The sequence below is a fragment of the Emydura macquarii genome, unplaced genomic scaffold (assembly GCF_026122565.2).
Source record: "Emydura macquarii macquarii isolate MOO-44397 ecotype Brisbane River unplaced genomic scaffold, CSIRO-AGI_Emac_v2 contig_2676, whole genome shotgun sequence".
Taxonomy (NCBI): Eukaryota; Metazoa; Chordata; order Testudines; family Chelidae; genus Emydura; species Emydura macquarii.
The window spans coordinates 3256202-3281514 of NW_027132813.1; the positions used below are offsets into that span (position 1 = coordinate 3256202).

The 25313-nt window shown below is 44.1% G+C and overlaps 1 protein-coding gene across 1 annotated transcript in view; it reads left to right on the top strand.

Moving 5' to 3' along the window:
- Positions 1–25313, top strand: part of GLP1R (glucagon like peptide 1 receptor) — a 118382-nt gene that overhangs the window by 65374 nt on the left and 27695 nt on the right. The window contains exons 4-6 of the mRNA XM_067565374.1: positions 18027–18136; positions 18618–18626; positions 23630–23736. Coding sequence (XP_067421475.1) covers positions 18027–18136; positions 18618–18626; positions 23630–23736 — 226 coding nt within the window. The remainder of the gene's footprint in view (positions 1–18026; positions 18137–18617; positions 18627–23629; positions 23737–25313) is intronic.

Below are 25313 nucleotides of genomic sequence, written 5' to 3' on the forward strand. Positions count from 1 at the left end.
TAAATGCCTGGGTGAGCAGCATTGTCGGGAGAAGTGCAAAATATGTAAGGCCTTCAAGCCGCAGACCCAGAAGGAGAGGGACATCCGGCTGAAGGCTATCTTAATGGAGGCAGCACTCCATCCAGACTCTGAACCGGCGCGTTCCCCTGCGGCACCGAGCGTCTCCTCAATGCGGAGCGCTCCACTGGCACCGGATTTGACCCGTTGCTGCCAGTTGCTGGTGCCGAAGAAAACGAAGCGCCAGGGCACCAAGCGCCAAGACTCCCCCCACACTGCCTGTGCGGCTGAGGTTGAGTTGACAGATGTACCAGCCACGGCCCATTGAGTCCACTCCAGCGCCTGCATCTCCGCGCGGGGAGCCTCCCCCGGCTCCTGGGGGAGGGGGAGTGCTCCTGCAAGGACTGTCGATGCTGGAGGTGTTGCACACAGCATGCACCCTGATAGCCATGCCTACACCTCCGTCCCCACCCTTGGCCAAGGGTGCAGGGACCGGTGTCCTGAGGTAAACCCGTGCTGGGTGCCTCAGGTGGGTGGTTGAGACCGCCATCAGGGGTGAATGGTTGTCTGGCGGGAGACGAGAGGGTAAAGCAGGCTGGCTCCCCTCATAGCTCCGACTATGAGTCGTCGAGCTCCTCCTCACCGCGGCACTGAGGAAGGTCCACAGCACCGGAGGCTTTGCGTTCAAGGCGGTGCCAATCCAGATTTGCCTCACGCGGTGTGCGCAGCTCCCGCACCCCGGCACCGAGCCCTTCACCTCCACGGCACCAGTCCCGATCCCCGGAACAGAGTCCAGCGTGGATTCCGGTGCCGAAGGATCCTGCACCAATGGGGCAGACCACCATGACTCGACACCGCTTGCGATCTTCGGAGTCGGGCTCGGCACCAAGGTGGTATGGGTGGCACTGCTCCCGGTCCTCGAAGGGGAAGCGATGCCGGAAGTCCTCGGCACCGAGACAGAGGTCGTCTTCCTCAAACTTGTCGAGCCATACTCCACCCATCAGCACCGTTTGCGATGGCACCAACGCTCCTCCACGTCATTGGGGTCGTCGCGGGGCAGGTCCCCGGCGAAGGCGAGCAGGAGCCCCAGGCACCACTGGCACCGCTCTAGTGGCTTAGGATCCCGCAAGTGCAAGTTTCGCACCGCCGCACCACAGCCGGCACCGATACCGGTACTGGGCTGGTCGCAAGGACCGTGGCAGTGGCCTTACTGGGGCCCATGCAGGGCACAGACGGGACAGGGCACTGTATCTATCCCATCTTCAGTAGCACACCCGGTACCCCCCCACACCGAGCCAACCGGCGAAGGGCCATTTCTCGGAGGAGTAATCGGACCCTGAGGAAGGACCCTCCACGGGGCCCCTTCCACAATCCTCCTCCTCTTCCCCGATGAGGAGGCCACCAGGGATCATAAGGTGCCCCTCCCTGACTTCAGAGCCCATCAAGAGCTCCTTAAGAGGGTGGCCAGCAACCTGAACACTGAGATGAAGGAGCTCTCCGAGGAGGAGGACCCCCTCTTTGGGATACCTGGGTTGGCGGGACCATCTAGAGTGGCCCTGCTGGTACACAAGAGAGTCCTCAAATTGGCCAAGGCTGTCTGGCAAACCCCTGCCTCGGTTGCCCCCACCTCAAAGGGCAGCAAGAAGAAATACTATGTACCATCCGAGGAGTTTGAATTCCTATATACTCAGCTCCTGGGACCCTGGTGGTTGACGGGGCCAACCAACAAGCTAGGCAAGGTGGCCAAGGCACCACGCCAAAAAATAAGGATAATAAGAAACTTGACCTATTTGGCCGCAAGGTATATTCCACTGGGGCCCTTCAGTTGTGGATCACGAACCACCAGCGCTCCTAGGTCGGTATAACCTGAACCTTTAGAACTCAATGCGCAGGTTCGCAGAGGGGTTGCCCCAGGACCAGGTGGAGGATTTTGCAACGGTTCTGTGGGAGGGTGCCACGGTCGCTGGGGCAGCCTTGCAGACCGCCAGCAACGCTGTGGATACCGCCAGCAGAGCCATGGTCTCTGCGATTGCCATGCAGCGGTGTTCGTGGCTGCAGTCATCCGGGCTGTCCCAGAAGGTGCAGCAATCCATCCAGAACCTGCCCTTTGATGGGGCAGGCCTTTTTCTCTGATAAAACAGCGGAGAAGCTGCATGCCCTAAAAGACTCTAGGGCCACGCTCCAGTCGCTGGGTCTAAACATAACCCAGGCCTCGAGTCACCAGTCTCGGCCACAACCCCAGCGCCAGGCCCAACCGCCCCCATGGCCATCGCTCAGGTCATCTCAGCCCCGGAGGGGCCATGATAGAAATCGGGGCTTCGGGCGCAGCAACCGCTTGGGGTCATCCGTGGCCTCCCAACAGGGACCCTCTAAAGGGCCCAATGCTAAGAGGCAATTTTGATGGTGCGTCTGAGTGTGGCACCAATGCCCTTCTCTCGGATCCACTACTTCTGTTTGTGGAAAGGCTCAGACCCTACTACGCCGAGTGGCAGAATATTACATCAGACTGCTGGGTCCTCGGCATAGTTTTCAGGGAATATGCCCTTCAGTTTACAGCCTTCCCTGCAGATTCTCCCCCCACCCCGTCTCTCTTCAGGGACCCCTCTCATGAACAACTCCTTTTGCAGAAGGTGAATTCCTTCCTCCTCCTCGGGAGGAAGCAGTCCCCCCCCAGGAAATAGGGAGGGGATTCTACTGCAGATATTTCCTCATCCCCAAGGCAAAAGGAGGCCTGAGACCCATATTAGGTCTCCGACGACTGAACAAGTTTATTAGGCGTCTCAGGTTCCGCATGGTTTCCCTAGCCTCCATTATTCCTGCTCTGGATCCGGGAGATTGGTATGCTGCCCTCGATCTAAAGCATGTGTACTTCCACATTTCCATCCTTCCCAGGCAAAGGTGCTTTCTCCGGTTTATGGTAGCTGGCTTCCATTACCAATTCTCGGCCCTGACCTTTGGCCTTTCGTCCGCCCCCAGGGTCTTTACAAAGTGCATGGCGGTGGTGGCAGCCCACCTGCGCTGCAGAGGGGTGCAGATCTTCCCCTACCTGGACGATTGGCTGATCCGGGGCAGGTCCAGGGCCCATGTTCAGAACAGTCTAGCCCTCACCTGCGTGACATGCACCAAACTAGGCCTGCACATAAACGAGCAGAAGTCCACTCACCCCAGTGCAGTGTATAGATTTCATCGGGGCCACCCTGGACGCCACCCAGGCCAGAGCCTTCCTCCCACAGCCTCGCTTCAAGGTGATGGCTGCCATAATTGAACAACTTCACAGGTCCCCCACGACAACGGCCAGGCACTGCCTTCAGCTGTTGGGGCACATGGCGGCCTGCACGTATGTGGTGAGGCTGGCTCGCCTCAAACTCAAGCCTCTCCAGGCATGGTTAGCCTCGGTGTATGCACCAGCCAGGCACTCCTTGAACAGGGTGGTCACAGTTCCCCCACAGGTCTTGACCTCCCTGAACTGGTGGAGGACTCCCGGGGAAGTTCTGAGAGGGGTCCCATTCCGGGATCTCACCCCGTCGGTCACCCTCATTACGGCAGCTTTGAATGTGGGGCGGGAGGCCCACAATAGCAGCGACCTGAGCACTCAGGGGCTCTGAGGGGCAGAATGGTACAGGTCCTCACGTCCAATACGGCAGCCATGTTCTATATGAACAGGCAGGGGGGAGTACGCTCTTCGGCCCTTTGCCAGGAGGCCATTCGACTTTGGGACTTTGCGGTGAGGCACGACTTCCATATATCTGCCTCTCACCTCCCTGGGGTCAGGAATGATGAGGTGGACCGCCTTAGCAGGTCATTTCTACCCTGACACGACTGGTCACTACACCCAGAGGTGATAACTTTTATCTTCCGCAAGTGGGGTGTTCCACAGCTGGACCTGTTTGCGTCATCCTGGAACAGGAAGTGCCTGAGGTTCTGCTCACTCTGGGTTCGCGAGCTGGGCTCCATCTCCGACATGTTCCTCATTGACTGGATGGGGACCCTCGTGTACGCGTTTCCCCCCCATTCTGCTCCTGCCCAAGGTCCTCTTGAAAATCAAGAGGGACAAAGCGGACGTGATACTGATCACCCCAGCCTGCCCGAGACAGCACTGGTTCAGCATGTTGCTGGACCTGTCCATCGCCCCATCAGTGCCACTCCCGAGGCATTATGACCTGCTCTCCCAGGACCAGGGTTGCCTGCTGCACCCGGACCTGGACTTCCTCCACCTGATGGCCTGGAGACTCTGTGGCTGACGGAGGGAGAGAGAGCGAGCCTGTTCGATACAGGTCCAACAGATTCTGCTGGGCAGCAGAAAACATTCCTCTCAGGTGGTGTACCGCACCAAGTGGAAATGGTTTACCTGTTGGGCGGAGTCCCAGGGCGTCCCGCTGAGCTGCTCGCCCATACAGGCAATCTTGGAGTATCTGCTCCACCTGAAGCTCCAGGGTTTAGCACTGGCCTCCCTGAAGGTGCACCTGGAGGCCATCTCGGCCTTCCACCAGCTGATGGAAGGGAGGTCATTATTTTCTCACCCTATGTCAGTTAGGTTCCTCAAAGGGGTGGAGAAGCTATACCCACAGGTCTGTGACCCGGTGCTTCCCTGGGATTTGAACCTGGTCCTTGCCAGACTAACGAGACCCCCCTTTGAGCCCATGGCTACATGCCCGCTGCTTGTTCTCTTGTGGAAGGTAGCCTTCCTGGTGGCCATTACATTGGCTAGAAGGGTCTCCGAGATAAGAGATTTAACCTCGGAGCCCCACTACACCATCTTGTATAAAGACATCTTGTCTAAAGTGGTCTCCCAGTTCCATTATAACCAGGATATCTTCCTCCCCGTGTGTTTTCCAAAACCGCACGGTTGGAGGAGGAGCGGAGATGGCACTCGCTGGACATGAGACGAGCCCTGGCCTACATTGAGCAGACACGGCCATTCCGGAAGATGACACAGCTGTTCGTGGCAGTGGCGGACCGGACGAAAGGCTCACCTGTCTCCACCAGCGCATCTCCGCCTGGATCACCGCCTGCATCAGGAGCTGCTACGAGCAGGCGAAGATGCCGCTTCCAGGAGCTGTTTCAGCGTACTCAACCACAGCCCAGGCCTCGTCGGCGGCCTTCCTAGAACGAGGCCCCTGCAGGACATCTGCAAAGCAGCTACCTGGTCGTTGGTCCACACCTTCACATCCCACTACGCCATCGTGCAGCAGGCGAGAGAGGACGCGGGCTTCGGCAGGGCTGTACTGATGAGAGCAGCTTGACACTGACTCCTACCCACCTCCAAGGTATGGCTATTTAATCACCTATATTGGAATGGATAAGAACAATCACTCGAAGTAGAAAACAGGATTACTTACCAGTAACTGTTGTTCTTCGAGATGTGTTGCTCATATCCATTCCACACCCACCCTCCATCCCCGCTGTCGGAGTCGGCAGAAAGAAAGGACTGAGGGGCCGCAGGGTTGGCAGTGCCTCATGTACCGCGGCATGAGCGTGGTACTCCAGGGGTTGCCTACGCTGACCCTACGGCATCTGATAAGGGGAAAAAAGTTCCGGGAACCAGTGCATGGTGGCGGGTGTGCACTCACCTATATTGGAATGGATATGAGCAACACATCTCAAAGGACAACAGTTACTGGTAAGTAACCCTGTTTTTCCTTCTCTGAACTAAAAGTTGTCTCAATCTAATCAACAAGTTCACTTTGCTAATAATATGAAAAATAATGTACAGACAGGAAGTTTATCTCTGACTTTATTTATCAACCTACATCTCTTTATAAGACAGTAAACTCTAGATATATGGGACTCTTGTTTCAAGGATAGAAATATGAACTATTGGAATAAACCAGCAGAAATTCCATTATCAGATACACAATGGAGGGATATGTGTGTCTCAATTCAGGGCAACTGCACCAGCGTGGTATGAGTATGTTTGTTGGAATGTCAGTACTTTCTTATATACATGGTAGGACTATTACAGCTATTAATAGAAGCAAAGTATGCTCTTGCTAGGTATTCAGGGGAGAGAATGTTATTCCATTCATTAGCTTTAATCATGTATAGCAAGTGATCTGCTGAAAAGGGACTAAGGCTGTTATCTAACTGTTCATTTTCCTTTTCTGAAAGTTGCCAACTAGTTGGAAGATTGACTTTCCAAGCCCCAAAGACTGGATTATTGTTTTAATTATGTAAATTTAGTTTAAACTGAAACACTGCTGATAAATACTATTGAATTCTAAGAGTTTGTCTTCCTCTGAGCCATACATATACTCTCTCTCACATACACATACACACAGAGATTCTAATTTTGATCTCACTGATGTAAAACAAAAGTAACTCAATTGAAATCAGACAAAGTTACATAGTTGTAAGAGCAGAATCAGATCTTGTGTGACTATAGATTGCCCAGGATTTAATGAATTTGGAACTCTTTGCCTTTTTTTATTGGTTGTGCTATTCATCTTTATTGTTGGATTCCTTACATGTTACTATAGAATATTTATTGAAAAATACAAAGTAATAGTTTTATTTTATAAAATTTTTTTAGAAAACCAAAACCCAATCCTCCTTCATTTCAAAACAGTTTCAAACACTTTCGAAGTGCTAGGCTGTGCAAAATGGCTGCAATTTTCCTTTAAGCTTTGCACACAGGCTCTCTTATTTATCTGCATTGTTACCCTTTCCCTCTCATATTTTGCTGGGAACATCCCCCCTGTGAATTTTCTGTGATAGGTGAAATCCCCCACCAAGAGATCCTGCCACTTACTTTGGAAGTATGGCAAATAAAGACTCCTCCTCAAACACACTCCAAATGTTGACTTTTAGAATTTGTATTCATCTCCTTAAATTTTGTTTGAAAAAGAAGGAAGTCCTTATAGGTGGTATGTTTACCAGGGAACCCAGTTTTATGGCTCCTTCCATGAAGATAATGACAGTGGTGCTGGCTTGTTGCCAGCTTTATCTTCTTTTTCTGGAGCTAATTTACTCTGCTTTCTGACAATCAGAATAACAAGAGGTGAGTTAGGGAAAAACAGGAGCAAGTGCTCAATCGGTATAATTGCTCTTACAGCAAAAACTGGCTTGCATGCACAAAACCTGCTTGATGACTGTCCCTGGGGCTTAATGAAGTGGGGAAACAATCTCTGTCATGTTAAATACAAATGCGGAAACTCCTGTGAGATTGTCCTCACCCTTGTGGATGAGTGACAACAAACCCTTCCAAGTTTATACACATGAGCAGTCACTAGCTGTGAATTTTGATGTTTAAAGAGAGGATTTTAGCCTCAGCAGGAGAAAAGAAGCTCTCAAAGCCATAAAGAGGCTAGTTACATACAAACAATGAAGAATGGATGAGATGAAAGGCAGAGAATGCTGAATACACTGGGTATAGAATCTCACAGGAGAATCCAGCCTTAGGCTGAGGATGTGGGATGGAAAACTTCAGTAAGATAGGTTTGCATTTAGTGAAGTTAGGCTGGAAATTAAGTTTGTCTTGGAGGTGTTAGTACCTGCCCATAATTGCTGTCCGTGCAGGTAGCAATACCTACAGTTAAGGCTGCCTGACACTTTCTAAGATCCTATTTTCAATTGTTATAACTTTGCCAAACTTTAACTGGAGCCCAGGCTGTGGCCAGAAGTGGGCCCAGGGCCACGATCGGGAGTGGGGTCCAGGCTGTGAATAAGGACCTGCATCCCTGGGGTCGAGCTGAGGACGAGTCTGCAGCTAGGGGCCTGACTGGAGCAGAGATGGGGCAGAGCAGGGCTGGGTGGTGCTTCCTCCCCACCTCTCCGTGGGGGTTGGCTCAGGCTCCGCTGCACCCCCTGAAGATTCCTCCATGCCTCCCCATAGTGGCGCACCCCCCAGTTTGGGCTCTCTGGTTTAGGCAATTGAATGCTGTGGTGGAGAACTGGAATCTATACCTGCCTCTGCCACAGAGTTCCTGTGTGATGCTGGCAAGTCACTTCAACCGAAATGTTCATAGGTGCCCACTGTGTATTCCTCATTTTCTGGATACCCAAATAGGGATGATAGTAATACCACCTCACTTCACTGAGGTGTTGTGAAAGTTAATTCATTGATCTTTGTAAAAAACTAAGATACTACAATGAGAGCACCATAAACAAGTCCATGAGAAAATTAATAGTTCTGTGTTCCCTGCAGAGGTTGTATGGGGTGGTTAAATAAGGCCTGGAGACGCACACTGAGTGATTTAAAAAAAAAGAAATATGGAATAGCTACCCATTCCATGAGCACCATCCATCTGGGGCATTGAATGAGGCTGGAGGGTCATATGGGAAAACAGTGAATGATCATGTAATTAAAAATTGAATGATGATATATATGGACAAGAAGGCTGAATTAAAACATTGTATGAGCAACCTTAATTCTGGCATTTCTTAACTTTCAAGTGCTTGACTTTCCTCCTTAATGTCTTTTAATGTAGTTAATGGGTATAATAATATTGTGTGTGTGTATATAAAATACAAGATCCACTGAGGAACTAAGACTGTGTCCCCACATATAGGGAGTCTGATGTGCTATTGATGGGGAACAGGGTTAGTCCAGTTAGAACATTCATTGTTCTATGTGAGCTTCTATCACGGAGCTCCATGAAGCTGTGGAGGAGGCCCTTCCTATCCACAGCTACCTCCTCTTGATCAGGCAGCACGATTCATTTCTGTTGATCACCCATCCCTTCACAGCAGAACTTTACAATATACAGACAGAATAAATAGAATACAAGATTCAAGGTAAAACAAATCCTTACTGGATCTTTAAAGCCAGAAGTACGTGATGGGAAATTCCTTATCGGTTATACAGTGGTTCCCAACCTTTTTGGCTTGAGGGCCACAAATATAATTTTTATAACCTTGAAGGGCCAACAGCCTATCAACTCCTAAAAATGTATTGATTAACTATTAAGGACTACAAATCACTACATAATTAAAGTAAACATTTTGATGCTACTGTGCTCATTTTTACATTCACTGTTTTACAGCTACAAATTACTCAGTGTGTCACACACTCACAGACAAAGCACTAGTGTAGATGAGTGACTGTCACTACACACTGAAGCACATGGCCTGGCAGCTAAGCACAATGGGTGGCCGGCAAAGTGCAGGCCAAACTGGAAGGCACTGATTTTTAGAGTCCTGCCTCTCTCCTCAAGCATGGTGGGTCCTGGCTGCTCTGTCCCCCCTCCCTTCACTGCAGCCAGACGGAAGGAGTTCAGCAAGAGGAGGCTGACTCCTTGATGATCTCCCGTCCCCTGGCTGCAGGAGGGAAACCACACACGCCCTGTAGCCCCATGTGTTCCATCTGGGTCCCTAGGCAGTGGCTCCCTTCTGCAGCCAGGGGGAAGAGAGATCAGTGCTCCCCTTCCTCTGGCTCCAGCAGGGACCCCAGCACCTAAGGACCCAGGCAGAGTGTTTTGCCATGCTCCCTGCTGGCGCCAGGGGAGGGGAGCGCTGATCTCCCGTCCCGTTGGATGCAGAAGGAGCCTGCACCAGTCTTACAGCCCCGTGACAACGTGCTCTGCCTGGGTCCTTAGGCAGCAGCTCCCTTCTGCAGCCAGCAGGAGGGGAGTGGTGGGTCACTTTGAAAGACCCCATGGGCCACTTTTGGACCCCGGGCCATGGGTTGGGAGCCACTAGGTTATATGATCATTTGCATCTCCACTGACCAATGGAAGAGTGGTCCTCAGCATCTATTCAGCCCAATTTTAAATATCTCTGGTGAAGGAGCTAAGAATATAATTTAGGATACTCTGATGATGAGTCCAGCATAAATAGGCAGCAAGTTTAAAATGAACAAAAGGAAGTATTTTATCACACAATTCACAGTCAATCTATGGAATTCCTTGCCAGAGGATGTTGTGAAGGCCAAGACTATAACGGGGTTCAAAAAAGAACTAGATAATTTCATGATGGATAGGTCCATCTATGGCTATCAGCCAGGAGAGGCGGGGATTGCTGTTTGCCAGAGACTGGGAATGGCTGACAGGATGGATCACTTGATAATTACCTGTTCTATTCATTCCCTCTGAAGCACCTGGCAATGGCCACTGTCAGAAGACAGAATACTGGGCTAGATGGACCATTGGTCTGACTCATTGTGGCCTTTCTTATGTTCTTAATATATATCTGGGTAAATAGGATTGCAGTAAAAGCTGGAACCCCTCCTGCTCTCCAACAAATTGAGAGAGCTCATGGGTTCCATGCTGTCAGCTGCAGTTTGGACTTCAAAGCCAAATGCAGGATTCCTGGACTTAGTGCATGTTTATTGCAAAGGAAACCAAGTATGACAGTGAGAGACATTTAAACAGCAACATCCACAGCAAATAACTGACTGAATATATGAATCCAAAGAGCTGTGTGCTTAGGCCACACTGAATGATAAACCCAGCTAGAAATGAGCTGATAGAAGTTTTTCAGAGGAGGGGAAATTCCTCCAATAAAATGTATTGACTTCCCCATCAAAGGTCGAGTCACTTGATCAGGGAACAAGTTGATTTGCTGCCACAGATTGTTCTGTTATTACTTATTCACTACAAAGTTACTGCTGCCTTGCGAAGAAAACTGTTACCTTTTCCAGAACATTTCCCCTGTTAGGAATTAAGAAGAGTTATTTACTAAGGAAAGACTTATGGCACTTCACATGCAACACTGAGGCAAAGCTCCTCTCTCTCTCTCTCTCTCTCTCTCTCTCTCCTGTTCTGTGCTTTCCTCTGCCTCAACGTCTCCTCTCTCTGTCTCTCCCTGTCTTATCCAGCCACTTTTATTCAGACATGCTGTAGTTTGTTTAAAAGATAAATGATGTGGTAATTTATCATAAAGGACAATTGGGTGACTAATCTCACACTGTGCTTGACACCCAGCTGTAGTAAAATGCAGATCAGGTTGGTTGTTTTAAACTGGGAAAGCATTTAGTTTGGTTTTTATTTCCAGCATAAAGGAGCTAGCTAATGAAATATTTCTGAGCCTCCTGGCATGTGAGAACATATTTTCCCATGTATATATGTGTTTAGCAAGATATAGTAGATGATTTGATTTACGGGCTCATCCAGGAATAAGAAAACTGACAATAAAGTTCTCATCTATAACTCTTGGCCTCTCCTTTCAGTCTTTTTGCAGCATTCAGGGACTGTTTGAATTTTAGGCACCAATCATATCTTTTAACATTTAATAAAGTGAAATTGACACAAGTCAAACAAACAAGATCTGTTAAGCACCTGTTTCTAAGATTTTGTAACTTCCTGAGTGAACTCATTTAACATGCAAGCTGAATAAATCAAAGTTTCATCCACACTGACTATGGGTTTTAATGAGTCTGCATGACAGTGGCTAATTCTAGAATTTCACATTCTTTGTGAGAGCTTAAACATTAAAGGTCTACACTGCACTTCAGAAGTGTGATTCCCAGCCTGGGTAGACATTCATATGAGCTCTGATTGAGTTAGTATGGTAAAATTAGCAGTGTGGATGTTGCAGCATAAGTGGCTGATCGGGGTAGCCGCCTGAGTTCAGATCCAGGGGTTTGCGTGGGCTTGGGCATAGGCTTGTGCTAGCTCAAGGAGAGTTTAGTGCACTAAAAATAGCTGTGTGGACATTGTGGAACTGGTGGTGGCATGGGCTAGTTGCCTATCTACCCCTGCAGGGCATTACAACTTCCAGCTGCAGTGTAGACATACCCTTTTTGATCTTAAATTCTATATAATTACAGTCCAAAAATGGGATCCTGAAGAAGCAAAAGGGCACCACCATTTAGATCTAACTTTTTAAAAAGATAGTATACTTGCTCTGTACCAAGCTGCTTGGGTCAAGGCTGCTCATCACATGCTGGGTCTCATAGTCTCTGCATCTCACAGTGTGTTGTGTTAAAGATAAGAGGAGCCTGAGCCTCTTTGTGGGACTCCATTGGCCTGTGGGTGCACATTGGTCACCTCATGTTTTAACTCCTCATCTTGTAAATGACTTGAGTAGAGAGTTTTATAATAATTTAAAGGTGAACTTGTAGCATCTTAAAGGTGAATTGCTCTTTTGTTTAAATCCAAAGTTACTAACACTATGTGTAGAATGTAAAGCTTTCAAATACAAATATATTTTAAAACAAAATATTTTAAAATTGGTTCCCACTTCTCAGGTTCAGGATTGTGCATTAACTGTGGAAAAGGCCAGACATTTTAAGCAGTGTAAAATATCCAGCAGAGGCTTCATAAAGGCTTGAGCTCGTGATTTAGTGAGTCAGTGAAGAAGAAAATTATTTTTCAAACTAAATAAAATGTGCACATTGCAATGCACTAACCAGGAGGAATATTTTAGTGCCCCTTAAGGGTGGCAAAGCTCAGGTGTTCCATGAAAAATATTCAATATGAATATGGGATACCTACTCAGATTTTCAATTCTCTTAACATTTACATGTGAAGGGCTAAGTACTGCCTCAAGTGCACCTGCGTTGATTTCAGTGGGAGCTGCTTTCATATAATCAAGGGCAGAATTTGGCCCTTGTGCTGTTAGTGATTTGCACCAAAACACATTTTTTTAACAAGACCTGCAATCTCCATTTAAGGTTCTTCTTGCTGATCATTATGGAGATAGGCTGAGGCAAAGTTAGCCTGGCATGCATTGGTTTTGTTCTGTGTCTCAGTCACCAGTCTGGCAGGAATAGCAATGTGAAGAGCTTTAAAATAATCTGGACTCTCCTCCAAATTGCCAATCAAGAAGCCTGTTCCATAGCTGAAGCAGCAGCCTATAGCTGTCTGTACTGGAGTCAGGCAGCCAGAGAGATGAGTGGTTGCTGGCTGCTTGCCTAATACTTCTAGGAAACCTAGTTAAACAGTTAGGAGGGGCTAGAACAATGCAATGCAGGGTGAGTCTGCACTGAAATTATGGCCAGTGGCAGCAATTCTACCATGTGCTGATGCAATTTGTTTACTTTTTAACTATTTGTTAAATAAAATCTGATTCCATGATGATGAGACTTGTTTTTCCATTCACAATATTGACCAGGAATCACAGTCCTCGGCACAACAATACTGTTACCTGCACAAGGTGTGCTTTCTCTAGTCTCCTGTATCCAAGGTAAACATGCCTCTGTGTATATACAGTCTTCAAATTCTAGTCTAAATTCTGATCCTCTCATCAAATAAAACCAGATAAGTGAAAGATTCATAATAAGACAAACCCCCGTCCCCAAACCACACACATGGCTCTCTCAGATTTTCCTAATTACTCTGCTGCTGTCCAAGACTCTCACTGTATTTATATGGGCAATGCACTGTCTGGCAGCCTTTGACAGCCTCATGCCTCCCACACGTGCTGCCTCTTTGGTGGCCCGAAGAGAACTGCATGTACCAGATTGTTGTAGTTTATTTCCTGGAAATCCATGCCAGTCACTAATCAAAATCTAAACTGTGACAGACAGGGCAACTTCCTTCAATGTCTTTGCGGGGACCATATTGTATTAAGAGTATGAATGGCTGATATATCATTGTGGGCTAGGGACTGTATGCACTCCATTGTGGAAGGGTTACCACAGCTCTTCTCAGAAGTGAAAACAGTAGAGGATGACAAAGGCAAATCACTCAGGTTATAAGACCTCTGGAAAGGTACCAATTCCTGGAGAGGCTTGCATATTCTGGTTCAAACTGGATTCTCCAGAGACCAATAGACAAAGAAAGGACTTCTGATAAATAGCTTGATCTTAAACTGCCATGGGGCTTTTGTTCTGGTTCCTGATATAAAGACTGATATAAGCCACAAGGAAAACTCAGTTGTGGGGTTTGAAGGACTGACGCCTACTAGAGCCTTATGTCGGAGTTAGGGGTGACCTCTGGTAAGCTTTTTAGCGTGTGTCAATTTTTAAAATTATTTTTCTGAGATTTCTCTGTAATGCTTTTACCTTCAGAATAAATGTGTTTGTTTAGAACAGTGGTTCTTAACCTTTCCAAACTACTGTACCCCTGAAGCCTGAGTCCCACCCCCACGGGGCTGAGGCATGTAACTTAGTTTCATGGCGCCCCTGTGGCTCCAGGCAATTGCCTTTCTTGCCACCCCCAATACCAGCGACCCCTCTAAAACTGTCACAACCCCCAGGTTGAGAAACACTGGTTTAGAAGGATTTGAGTGGTAACTTGTAACTGCTGGCAGTACGTGGGCCATAGCTCTTGGAGAGCAAGCAAAACACAGGCACCAGTCTTATTGAGTATAATAAAACACCACGGCACTGAGTCTCAGAGCCAGGGTCAATTGACTCAGGCTTGCATGGCTCAGGTTGCAGGGCTGTAAAATTTCAGTGTAGACGTTTGGGCTCAGGCTGGAGCCTTGGCTCTGAAACCCTGCGATGGGGGGTGGGTCTCAGAGCCCGAGCTCCAGCCTGAGCCTGAATGTCCACACTGCTATTTTTAAACCTGTGAGCTGGAGTCAATTGACCCATGCTCAGAGAGTTGATGCTGCAAGATTTTTATTGCAGTGTAGATGTACCCATAGACAGCCTGGTTTGCTAGAAATATTGTGGGGTAAGGCAGGGAGCTGTGTAGCCTTAAAACCCCCAGTCAGGAGGGAGTGAGACACATGGGATCTCAGCCCAGGAGAGGTGACAGCTAGGAGCTGTAAAGCTTTAAGTGGATGTTCTTGGGGAAACACAGAGGAGGAAATAAAGGTGCATAAACATAAACATTCACCTCTCTAGAGTGGGAGAAAAGCAACTTTATAAAGTGCTTGTAGTTGAGCTGGTCAAAAATGTAAAATTTTGCTTCATCATGGAAACATTTTGCAGGAACATAACAATTTTGATGAAAATTCATTAAAAACAAACAAACAAAGCATTTTGATAAGATTGAAAAGTTCTACTTTGTCCCTATCAGAACAGAACCTTTTTGATTTTTTTGTTTTGTTTTAAAATTACTTCTTGTTTAGAAAATTATTTGATTTGTTATAAAAATTTTATTGTTTTTTATTTTAAATTCATGTGCCTGCACTGTAACAAAAGCAAAAATTACAAACTAATGTGACAAATTAAGATGGAAAATGTTTGTTCTTAAGGAGCCACTTGACTTTCTTTTTGAAGGCAAATTTGAAGTTCCAGTTACCTTGGAACTTCTTGTACTAGAACATACTCCAATTTACAGCTGGGCTTCAGCCTGAAATAAACTCTCCTGCCCATTCTGCTTGATGCAAAGGAGGTTTGATCAATAACAAGAAAATCAAAATTAAACTGCCACATGAATGGAGTTGGGGAAAATTAAAATCTGGAGGTTAAACTTTCATCCCAACTAGACTCTGACAGTAAGAAGCATAAGAATTCATGGCCATCAGGACCGAGCCCTAGTGAATGTAAAATAACATTGTAAAAAAGTCAATTATCATCAAGCAAGTCTTTTTCAGGAATATAGTGGAATTTCTTTTTATAACAGATGATTATTTCTTAACAGTCTTGTCCTATTGTACTTTTTGGTTTAATAGTTTAATTCCCTGTTGTCTGTTATCTATTGGTCCACACAGTGACGGAATTGTACAGAATCTCTGGACCATATGTCCCTTCATACTTTAGCCCCAGGGTCTCTACTTCATCAGCTTTTTGCCTCATTTTGGTGTTGTGCTTTCCTTTATTCAGCCATTATTCTGACTTCTGGATTAAATTTAGTAGCACTGGAGATGTTCTTCAATGCTCACATTAATGTCCTCTGTAGCAATTCATCTGCCTAATCTGTCATCCACTAATTCTTGAGGAACATTAACCCTTTATGTTCACTACTATTCACCTAACAAGAAATCTCTGACACTGTAGCAACATCCCCTCTGAGGGAAATAGTTTTCACAGGTTCTAAATAAAGGGAGTGGATGACAAAGCATTCAAACTAAGTGGTTAATGAATATGAAATATATTCTGTACACAGGCCTCCTCTTTTTCTGTCACTTTCCTAGACACAGAGAAAGAGAGAGAGAGACACTTATCTCAGAGAAGTTTGTTTATATTGATGGCTGTAAATGTAAACAAACTTGTTTGTTTTAGCGATTGGCTGAGCAAGAAGTAGGACTGAGAGGACTGGTGGGCTGTAAAGTTTTGCATTTGTTTTTGAGTGCAGTTATGTAACAAAAAGCTCTACATTTGGAAGTTGTACTTTCATGATAAAGAAATTGCATTACAGTACTTATATGAGGTGAATTGAAAAATACTATCTCTTTTGTTTGCACTGTAAAAAAGATAAATATTTGCAAAAAAATAATATAAAGTGAGCACTGTAAACTTCGTATTCTATGTTGTAACTGAAATCAATATGTAGAAAACACCCACATTTAAATAAATGATATTCTATTATTGTTTAACAGTGTGATTAAAACTGATTAATCACAACTATTTATCTCATGATTAATCGTGATTAATTTTTAGCCCTAATAATATAATATAACTACGATACTAATTACCAAGTACTAAACCAATTATCTATTACTAGTTGTTGGAACACCAATTACTAGAGGATAAACCAGTTACCAATTTTAAAATGTTAGAATGCCAATTTCTAGTGACCAATTACAATACCAGTTACCAATGACCAAATAAAATACCAAATGCCAATTAGAATATCAATTTCCAATTACAATACTTATTACAATCCCAATTACCAAGTATTTACCATTTATAGTACCAACAATTAATTATTAAATCCTAATTTTAAAATAAAATTTAAAAAGTAGAAATTGAAACACTTTGGTTTTATCAAAATGTTTCGATTAACTCAAGATGATTTTTTGTTTAAATTTCTTTCACAGAAAATGTTGACTTTGTGCTGCAGTTTGGAACTAACTTTCTTTTTTTAAATGTCAGAATTTAGCACAGAACAGAAATGGAGTTTCGTCCAGCTCTAGTTTGTAGTAAGTAGGGAACTGGTTTGCTCAGTGTATTGGCAATGGGATATAGATTCAATCTGGGTCAGACTGGTAGTTAGTGAAAGTTGTAATAAAAAGGATTTTTGATGACCTGTATAAAATGAATCTCTGCTTTCAGTTCAGTTTCTAGTGAATATATGCCCATGTCACACTGCTGTCTCAGCAGAGGCCAAGGGCTGAATTGGCCATGGTGATCAAACTATGGTACCTTCTCAACCAAGAGGTTGTGTCTCTAGATTGAGGCAAGCTACAATATTTGGGAAGCAGTTAGCACTGCTGCTGTACCTGTTTGTGGGTAATTTTTCAGTTTCCAGTGTGTTTGCATACCATAGTGAGGAAGTATATTCTAAATACGTGGATAAGACTTTGTGCTGGTAAAAGTTCCCTTTACTGCAGTGTATCTGAAAGCTCACCCCTCTTCCTACTTTTATTTTGGTAGTTCAATATAGTTTCATTTTATTTTATGCCATTTAATCTTCTCTTTTTATAGCACTAGGCTGCTAACAGCCTCTGAAGGACTCTTGATTTGTTAATGGTTTTACTCTTCTTGCATTAGCGAAAAATATGTGGGTAGCTGAGAGAGACTTATGGCTCAATTTTTAGAGCAGAGGTTTGGACAGCCATCCACTTTTTTGTGTGATCATTTTAGGATATTCTTTTTGTGTGTTCCCTGTTGCCACTGTTACCTTTTGCAATGGCTCGTACAGAGAGACTTTGGCAGGAACCTGCACATATGAATACTCACTACAGATAGAATTAAGCCACAAAGGTCAAGTTTAAACTTTCCTAAAGTTTTGGACTGTTTGAATCTGGGCTTTCAGTTTAGATCCATTTCTTCTGCTAACAAAATACACACAGTTTCTTCACTGAACGGAGGTTTGTTTTCTGTAGGTTTCAATTTCAAAACCTACAATTTCTGTAGGTGGTTTCTTCTGCTGAACAGCTGGTGAGCTCTTTGGAGTATTTTTTGTAATGTTGTTCTTGGAATCTGTACAGTGGCTGTGAGAATGAATTAATGGAAGTGTTAGTTACAGGAAAGGAGCAAGGTGAAGGAACAGCTGTAATAAGGCGATAGGTAAGGAGGGAGTTTAAGTTAGGCTTTGCAATTGTTCTATTCTTCTCCCCAATAAGTCTGTTCTTTTCCTCCTTGTCTTTGGCAGTGCTCCATGGACAAGTTTATCGCTTCTGCACTCCTGAGGGCACTTGGCTGCTGAAGGAGAATTCCACCCTGCCATGGAGGAACCTTTCTGAATGTGAGGCATCAGACAGGGTAAGGGGAAGAGGTTTTTCCTATAAAAACTGTAATAAGTCAACACTTTTGTATTATTCCTACTGAAATCAGCTTTTTCAACCCAATCTCTTTAACTGGCACCAGTGAGTCTAACAGTAAGACATTTTAAGCTCTCCATTTAATCTGACTTAGTGTTTGGTAAAGCATTGAAAGAGCTTATCCAAACAAGCCCAGTTCAGCCTAGCATAACGCTGATCCACGCAGTGGTACCAGGCTAGGAGCTGCAAAGCCTTAAGAGAGAACCGAGTTGCTTCGGTTTTCTGCACAAGGCTGAAATATAGTAGTGTAAACTCACTCTGGTGAAGACTTTAATGTTCATTTCTTTTGTTTTCTTTCCACAAGAGAACACTGTCATGGTAAAAACAATATGTGTCCTTCCCTGTGTTGCTAATAGCAGCATGATTAAAATGAACTGAACTGTTAAAAAATAATCCTTTTCACCATTTACCCTGACAAACAGGGGGAATTAGTTAAGAATTTGAAGTTGGAAGGCAACTTGGATAAATTGATCATGAAATGACAGACTTCATGATTCTAAGGGGGAAATAGTAAAATAAAGACAGTGGATTTCAAGAAGGCAGACTTATCAAACTCAGAGAATTGTTAGGTAGGATCCTCTGGGAAGCAAGTCTGAAGGGGAAAAAAGAGTTCAGGAGAGTTAGCAGTTTTTTAAAGATACATTATTAAGCGCACAAGAGCAAACTAAACCAATGAATAGGAAAGATAGGCAGTATGGTAAGAAGCCACCCTGGCTTAAGTGGGAGATCTTCAGTGACCTGAAACTAAAAAAAAGTCATACAAGAAGTGGAACCTAGATCAAAGAATGAATGTAAAAAAAAACACAATCGTAGGGATAAAATTAGAAAGGCCAAGGCAAAAAATGAAATTAAACTAACTCGGGATATAAAGGATAACAAGAAAGCATTTTACAAATACATGAGAAGCAAAAACAAGACCAAGAACGAGATAGGCCCATTACTCCACAAAGAGACAAAGACAATAACAGAAAACACAACGACTGAAGTGTTAAATGACTTTTTTGTTTGTTTTCACCAAAAAAGTTTAGCAATGACTGGATGACAACCATAGCAAACATCAGGTAGTGGGGTAGGATCTGAGGCTAAAATTGGAAAAGAACAAGTTAAGAATTACTTAGACAAGTTAGATGTCTTCAAGCTGGCAGGGCCTGATGAAGTACATCCTAGAATACTTAAGGAGCAGGCTGAAGAGATCTCTGAGCCATTAGTGATTATTTTTGAGAACTTGTGGAGGGTTGGAGAGATCTCAGAAGACTGAAAAAGGGTAAATATAGTACGTATCTATAAAAAGGGGAATAAGGAAAACATGGGAAATTATAAACTGGTCATCTTAACTTTGGTACCCAGAAAGGTAATGGGAGCAAATAATCAATCTGTAAGCATCTAGAAGAAAATAAGGTAATAAATAACAGGCAACATGGATTTGTCAAGAACAAATCATGTCAAATCAACCTAATATCCTTCTCTGACAGGGTAACAAGCCTTGTGGGTAGGAGGGAAGGAGTATATGTGATATATTTCAACTTTAGTAAGACTTTGATATTGTCTCATATGACCTTCTCATAAATAAACTAGAGAATTATAGCCTAGATGAATCTACTGTAAGGTGAGTGCATCACTGGTTGGAAAACTGTATTCAGAGAGTAGTTATCAATGGGTCACAATCAAGCTGGAAGGGCATATTGAGTGGAGTCTCACAGGGGATTTGTCCTGAGTCCAGTTCTATTCAATAGCTTCATAAATGATTTGGATAATGCCATAGAGAGTACACTTATAAAGTTGGTGGAGGGAACCAACTGGGAGGGATTGCAAGCACTTTAGAGGACAGGATTAGAATTCAAAATGACAAACTGGAGAAATGGTCTGAATTAAATAGGATGAAATTCAATAAGGACAAATGTAAAGTACAACACTTTGAAAGGAATACTTTTACAAATACAAAATGGGAAATGGACTGCTTAGGAAAGAGTCCAGGTTTATTGTAGATCACAAACTACATATGAGTCAACAATTCAATCCAATGGCAAAAAAAGTGAACATCATTCTGGGATGTATTAGCAGGTGTGTTGTAAGCAAGACATGAGACATAATTCTTCCATTCTACTCAGTGCTGCTAAGGCCTCAGCGGGAGTATTGTGTCCAGTTATGGGCACCACACTTTGGGAAAGATGTGGACAAAGCCCAGAGGAGAGCAACAAAAATTATTAAAAGTCTAGAAAATATGACCTGTGAGGAAAGATTGAAATAACTGGGTTTGCTTAGTCTAGAGAAGAGAAGATGGAGAGGGGATGTGATAACAGTCTACAAATATGTAAAAGGTTGTTATAAAGAGTAAGGTTATAAATTGTTCTCCTTAACCACTGAGGACAGGACAAGATGTTATGGGTTTAAATTGAGATTTAGGATAGACATTAGGAAAAACTTCCTCCAGTAAAGGTAGTTAAGCACTGAACAAATTACCGAGGGAGGTTGTGGAATCGCCGTAGTTTTTAAGAACAGGTTAGACAAGCAATTGTCATGGATGGTCTAGAGAATACATAGTCCTGCTTCTGTGCAAGGGACTGGACTAGATGATCTGTCGAGGTCCCTTCCAGTCCTACATTTCTATAATTCTATGATTTATGTCTTTTACATCTTTAACTGAACTTGGGCAGTAAAGTTAAACTGGTCAATTTCACTTCTGGCTGTAATGCACTAGATCTTGGGAGGAATAAAGAGCCCTCACACACTACAGGAGTAGGCCTTTGCGTCTAATCTATTTAATGAGTGTACCATGCCTGTCCAAGGAGCTCCATGCTCTAGTACAGACATGGACAAAACAGTTCAGACATAGGAGATCCCCAAAACTGTCGGGAGACTGTTCCCCCCAGAATTCCCTGCTCTACAATGCCACAACCCGTCATAGGGAGTAGGCTGTTTGTAAATGGGAAAGGGCTACAAGAGGGAAGAAGAGGAATTCAGCACATCTGAAGGAAAGTTTAGGAAATGTAAGTGCTCCCTTAACTTGCAGCCATATCTCACATCCCACTCCTTCAAAGCTCTATAGCATCCCAGAGAGAGCATCAAGAAGACACAGCTTTATCCTAACACAGACTGCATGCTAGACCATTTTTATCCCACTTTCAGTTTAAGGCTTCTTCCTTAATTATATATTGAAAGCTGCCAAGCAGACAGATGCCTTATGGCAGCACTTGGTACATATCTCATCTCCATAAAAAATGGTGCCTGGGGACAATGGTGTTAAACCCAAAATACATAGTTATCTTCTGACATGTAAATAGCTTGCTATGTTTATTTCTGTTTTCCACTTTAGCAGATGCAGAACTCCTAATTGCCTGCTTTTCAGATATGTTTATGCATGTTGTACTAATGTAGATAGAATATATGGACTAAAGATGTTAACACAGCCCAGTCATTGACCAACATTAAACTGTCTTAAATACGTTTTGGATTTAGTATACCGAGACCTGAGTCTGCTTAATATCATGGCAAACACACCATTAAAAATCATTTTAACCTCTTATTAAAGATCAAGAAAAGAAGAAAAAATAGTTAAAGCATTTGAAATATAAAGTATTAAGGCTTTTATTTTTTTAACAGCATCCCTTGTTCCCTTTGTCTGTAGCTGGAGAGTTTTTAGAAGGAAAAACCCTCTTGTTTGGCAGTCTTAGATGGTATCAAAGATGGTAATAACTGTCCTTTTGGGGTAAAAAGAAGAAGTTAGTTGAGATGGGCTGGAGCTGCTGCTGTTGCTATTGTTGCTGTTAAAAGTCCAATCCTGTTTCATCTCAGATGGTGTTTGGGATTCTGATAGAGCTGGTGAGGGTAGTGATATCTGAGTTCTTCTCTCTGACCCCAGTCTGGTCAAGACATCTCTGAGGATCAGGATGACAAAGGCGTGGGGTCCCAGGAGGTGGTGGTGGTCATAAAGCTCTGTTCAGTAGCCCATATTTCTCCCCAAAGTTTCTTTCTTTAAGGACCCATCAAGGGAATGGTGGGTGGAACAGTCCATCCCCTCGTTATTTTGTCCACCAATGAGGCCTAGTTCCCAACACACCAATTTTGGTTTACTGACTTCTGGTTCCATGTTTTTTTGTTTACCAGGCATGATCTTAACACAGTCCTTGAGCTATATCAGTAGACCTTTTTGGACTAATTCAGTCTTTCTGTCTCCCTTTCATATCTTTTCCCATCAATGTATGTTAGCAGAGGTTATTGTGACATCTTATGAATTTTCACATACTTTTCACAGTTGAGCTCACAATTAGGATAAATTTTTAGGTCCAATTATCACAACATGCCTCAGACCATCAAGGGCTTGGTTTGGGTAAAGGTCACTGTCTCATGTTGTGAGTGGGCATCCCCCAAACACAAGCCCACTGGGAATGTTGGAGGGAGGCTCTGTACAAAGATCACATGCTGATAGCATTTTGCCATCACTCTAAGGTTTGTTTTAATGTAACATCCTCCAAGATGGGTGAGGGGGGCATCATATCCTTTAAACATTAAACAACAGTTTGGGCTGTGTAGATGTTTCAAACTGTTGAGTCTCAGAAGTTGTTCCAGACTGTGACCCTGATAAGGTCTCTCCTCCTTGACTAAGCAGTCTTCAAATCTTTTATTTTAAAACATTCTTATTCCACAAAACCTTTCAGCGATGGCTTCTACACTCAGTTTGAACCCTCACATGCTTTGCCATGTGCCTCTGAATGGTGTTATCTGTGTCTGAAGCAGGGAAAGTTTCTTCCTTAGTACAGTACAGTGCACACTGCTCAGTAATTGTAGAGTCATCAACCCAAAGTGGAGAAGTAAAATGGATGAGTCTTGGAAATAGGTTTGTGTTTACAGATGAGCCACAATCAGCATACAGGATCTAAATCCTGCCCCCAATCCAAACATCATAATTCAGGCTTCTCCCTAGTTATTGCATGTTTCATAAAAATCTTTTCTCCTCAAGATTTGGACCAAAATTTTCAAACTTGGATATAAAAGGAGCCTCTACGTATGGCATTAAGGAACTTCACTCTAGGCACCCCCGCTTGAAAATGGTGGCTTCAGAATTTACGTCTGCTATTGCAGAATTGATGTGTGTCTGTATGGAAATCTAGATGGGAGGGCAGTGTCCCTTGGGTTTGGGATTCACTCCTTTCCTCACTCCCTCCAGCCTTATTCTGTAATAGACCAGGTTTGTTGACTTCTGGGCTTGCTGCAAAGCCCATGTGTTTGAATGGGAAGTTGGGGGGGATTTTTCTTTGTTTGGGGAATGTAAAAGGTGGCAGATTCTGATTTGTAATGTGTGTACCTGAGTATTTTTAACAAAGATGTGGAAAAATAGTACGTCATCAAAGTAGGGTTGGAGGGAAAGTAATGGGGAGATGGGAGAAGAGAAACAGGTCCAACAAGTGCTGTCTTTTCTTTCCTTCTATGCTGTCAGGATGCACCAGAGGAACAACTCCTGTACCTGTCAATCATCTACAACATTGGATATGCTCTTTCGTTCTCTGCCCTTGTAATAGCAACTGCCATCCTTCTTGGATTCAGGTAATCCTGATGCAGTTCAAAGCAGAGTCAAAGCGGCCATGCTATTCTCCCAGTCTGAATAGCACGAGGCTTTGACTGAAACATTCAGCTTGTCCCTTCTACCATCTCCTCATTCTATTGTTTTCATCATCTCACCCCTCCCTGGTCCCCTCTTGCATCGTATTTCTCTCAAACTTACTTAGCTTCTAAACTACTAGACCCTACTAGGAGCTCTGGCTGGAATATATTTGACAAAATGAAAATTGTCAAAATATGCTGTTTTGCCGAAGCTGAAATGCTTTGTGGAGTTCTATTGGTTTTGACAAAATTTTCATTGGAAGGGAGGAGAGGAGAGACTGGACTCTATCACACTCTAGGGTGCTGAGGGGACTGGCCTGAAAGGTAGGAAACCCAGGTTCAAGTCCCTGCTCTGCCTGATTCAGAGCTGTTTTTCATCCCAGATCTCTCAGAATCAGGGACTCCAACCTGCCAGACCAGTGCCTTCACTACCAGCCTCCCCACATGGACACCTGAAGGTTTTGATCTGAAAACAGACATTTCAATCCAATTCCATTTCACCAACATATTTGACAGATTTTGGTTTTGTTCCACTGTGGAATGATTTTTTTTTTTCTCAAAAACTGCTTAAAGGTGCCATGAAACAGAATTGTTGTCCTCCAGTGAGCTCTATGTACTAGATTCCTCTGGATTATGACTCCATCAAATTCTCTGGAAGGGGATAGAAATTAACAGTTTAGTGATTTAGAAGCCATTGAAAGGATCCTGCAACGTATGTTAGATTGCTTAGGTTTGATCAAAAAATGCTGACAGCCTGATCTAGATCATAGATCTTTCAATAAATGCACCATGCATGCCTACTGCAATTTCACTGATTCTAGCCTGGTTTCTCTGAATTTTGGGGATATGGAGCACAGCAGGTGCAGATCTGTGGGCATTTGGAATGACATCTAGAAAGTGCAGGAGATGCAGAGATGTGATCTCATTCTATTGTATTATACCTTCTTCCAGCTGAGAAACATGGGACCAGTCACTGCACTTTGCATGCCAAAGAGGGCTTACGACTACAGCTGAACTGAGATTTGTGGGGAGCTGAAAGACAAGTTCAGCCTCCATCAATGCCACGGGAGGATTATTATGATTCACATGTTAGGCACTAGTACAGTTTAGGGAATCTGAATCATAGCTCTCTAGATACCACTAACTCACCCCTGCTAGAGATGACCTCCTAGAACTCATAAAAATACTTCTGAGGAGCAATTTATTTTGCTGCTGAAATGGAGCGGATTGAGCCAAAATGGCTGGTGTTTTCAAAATCTTCCACAGTTCAAATTACACCAACTGAGCACTGTGTTCCGCTGTCAATCCAAGAACAAATACCTTTAGTTTCAAAAAACAGTTAAGGTGCTAAGTGACAAATGAATTTGCCTTTTGCATCATTTATAAAACTCGAGTACTGTAACATATGAAAATGAAAAGTTGAGTAGCATCAATGTTACAGGCTTCACAAAAACATAAAAAGGAGCCATTTTAAAGTCTTAAAATTTTAGAAAGTATTTGTTCAATTTATGAATAATTAT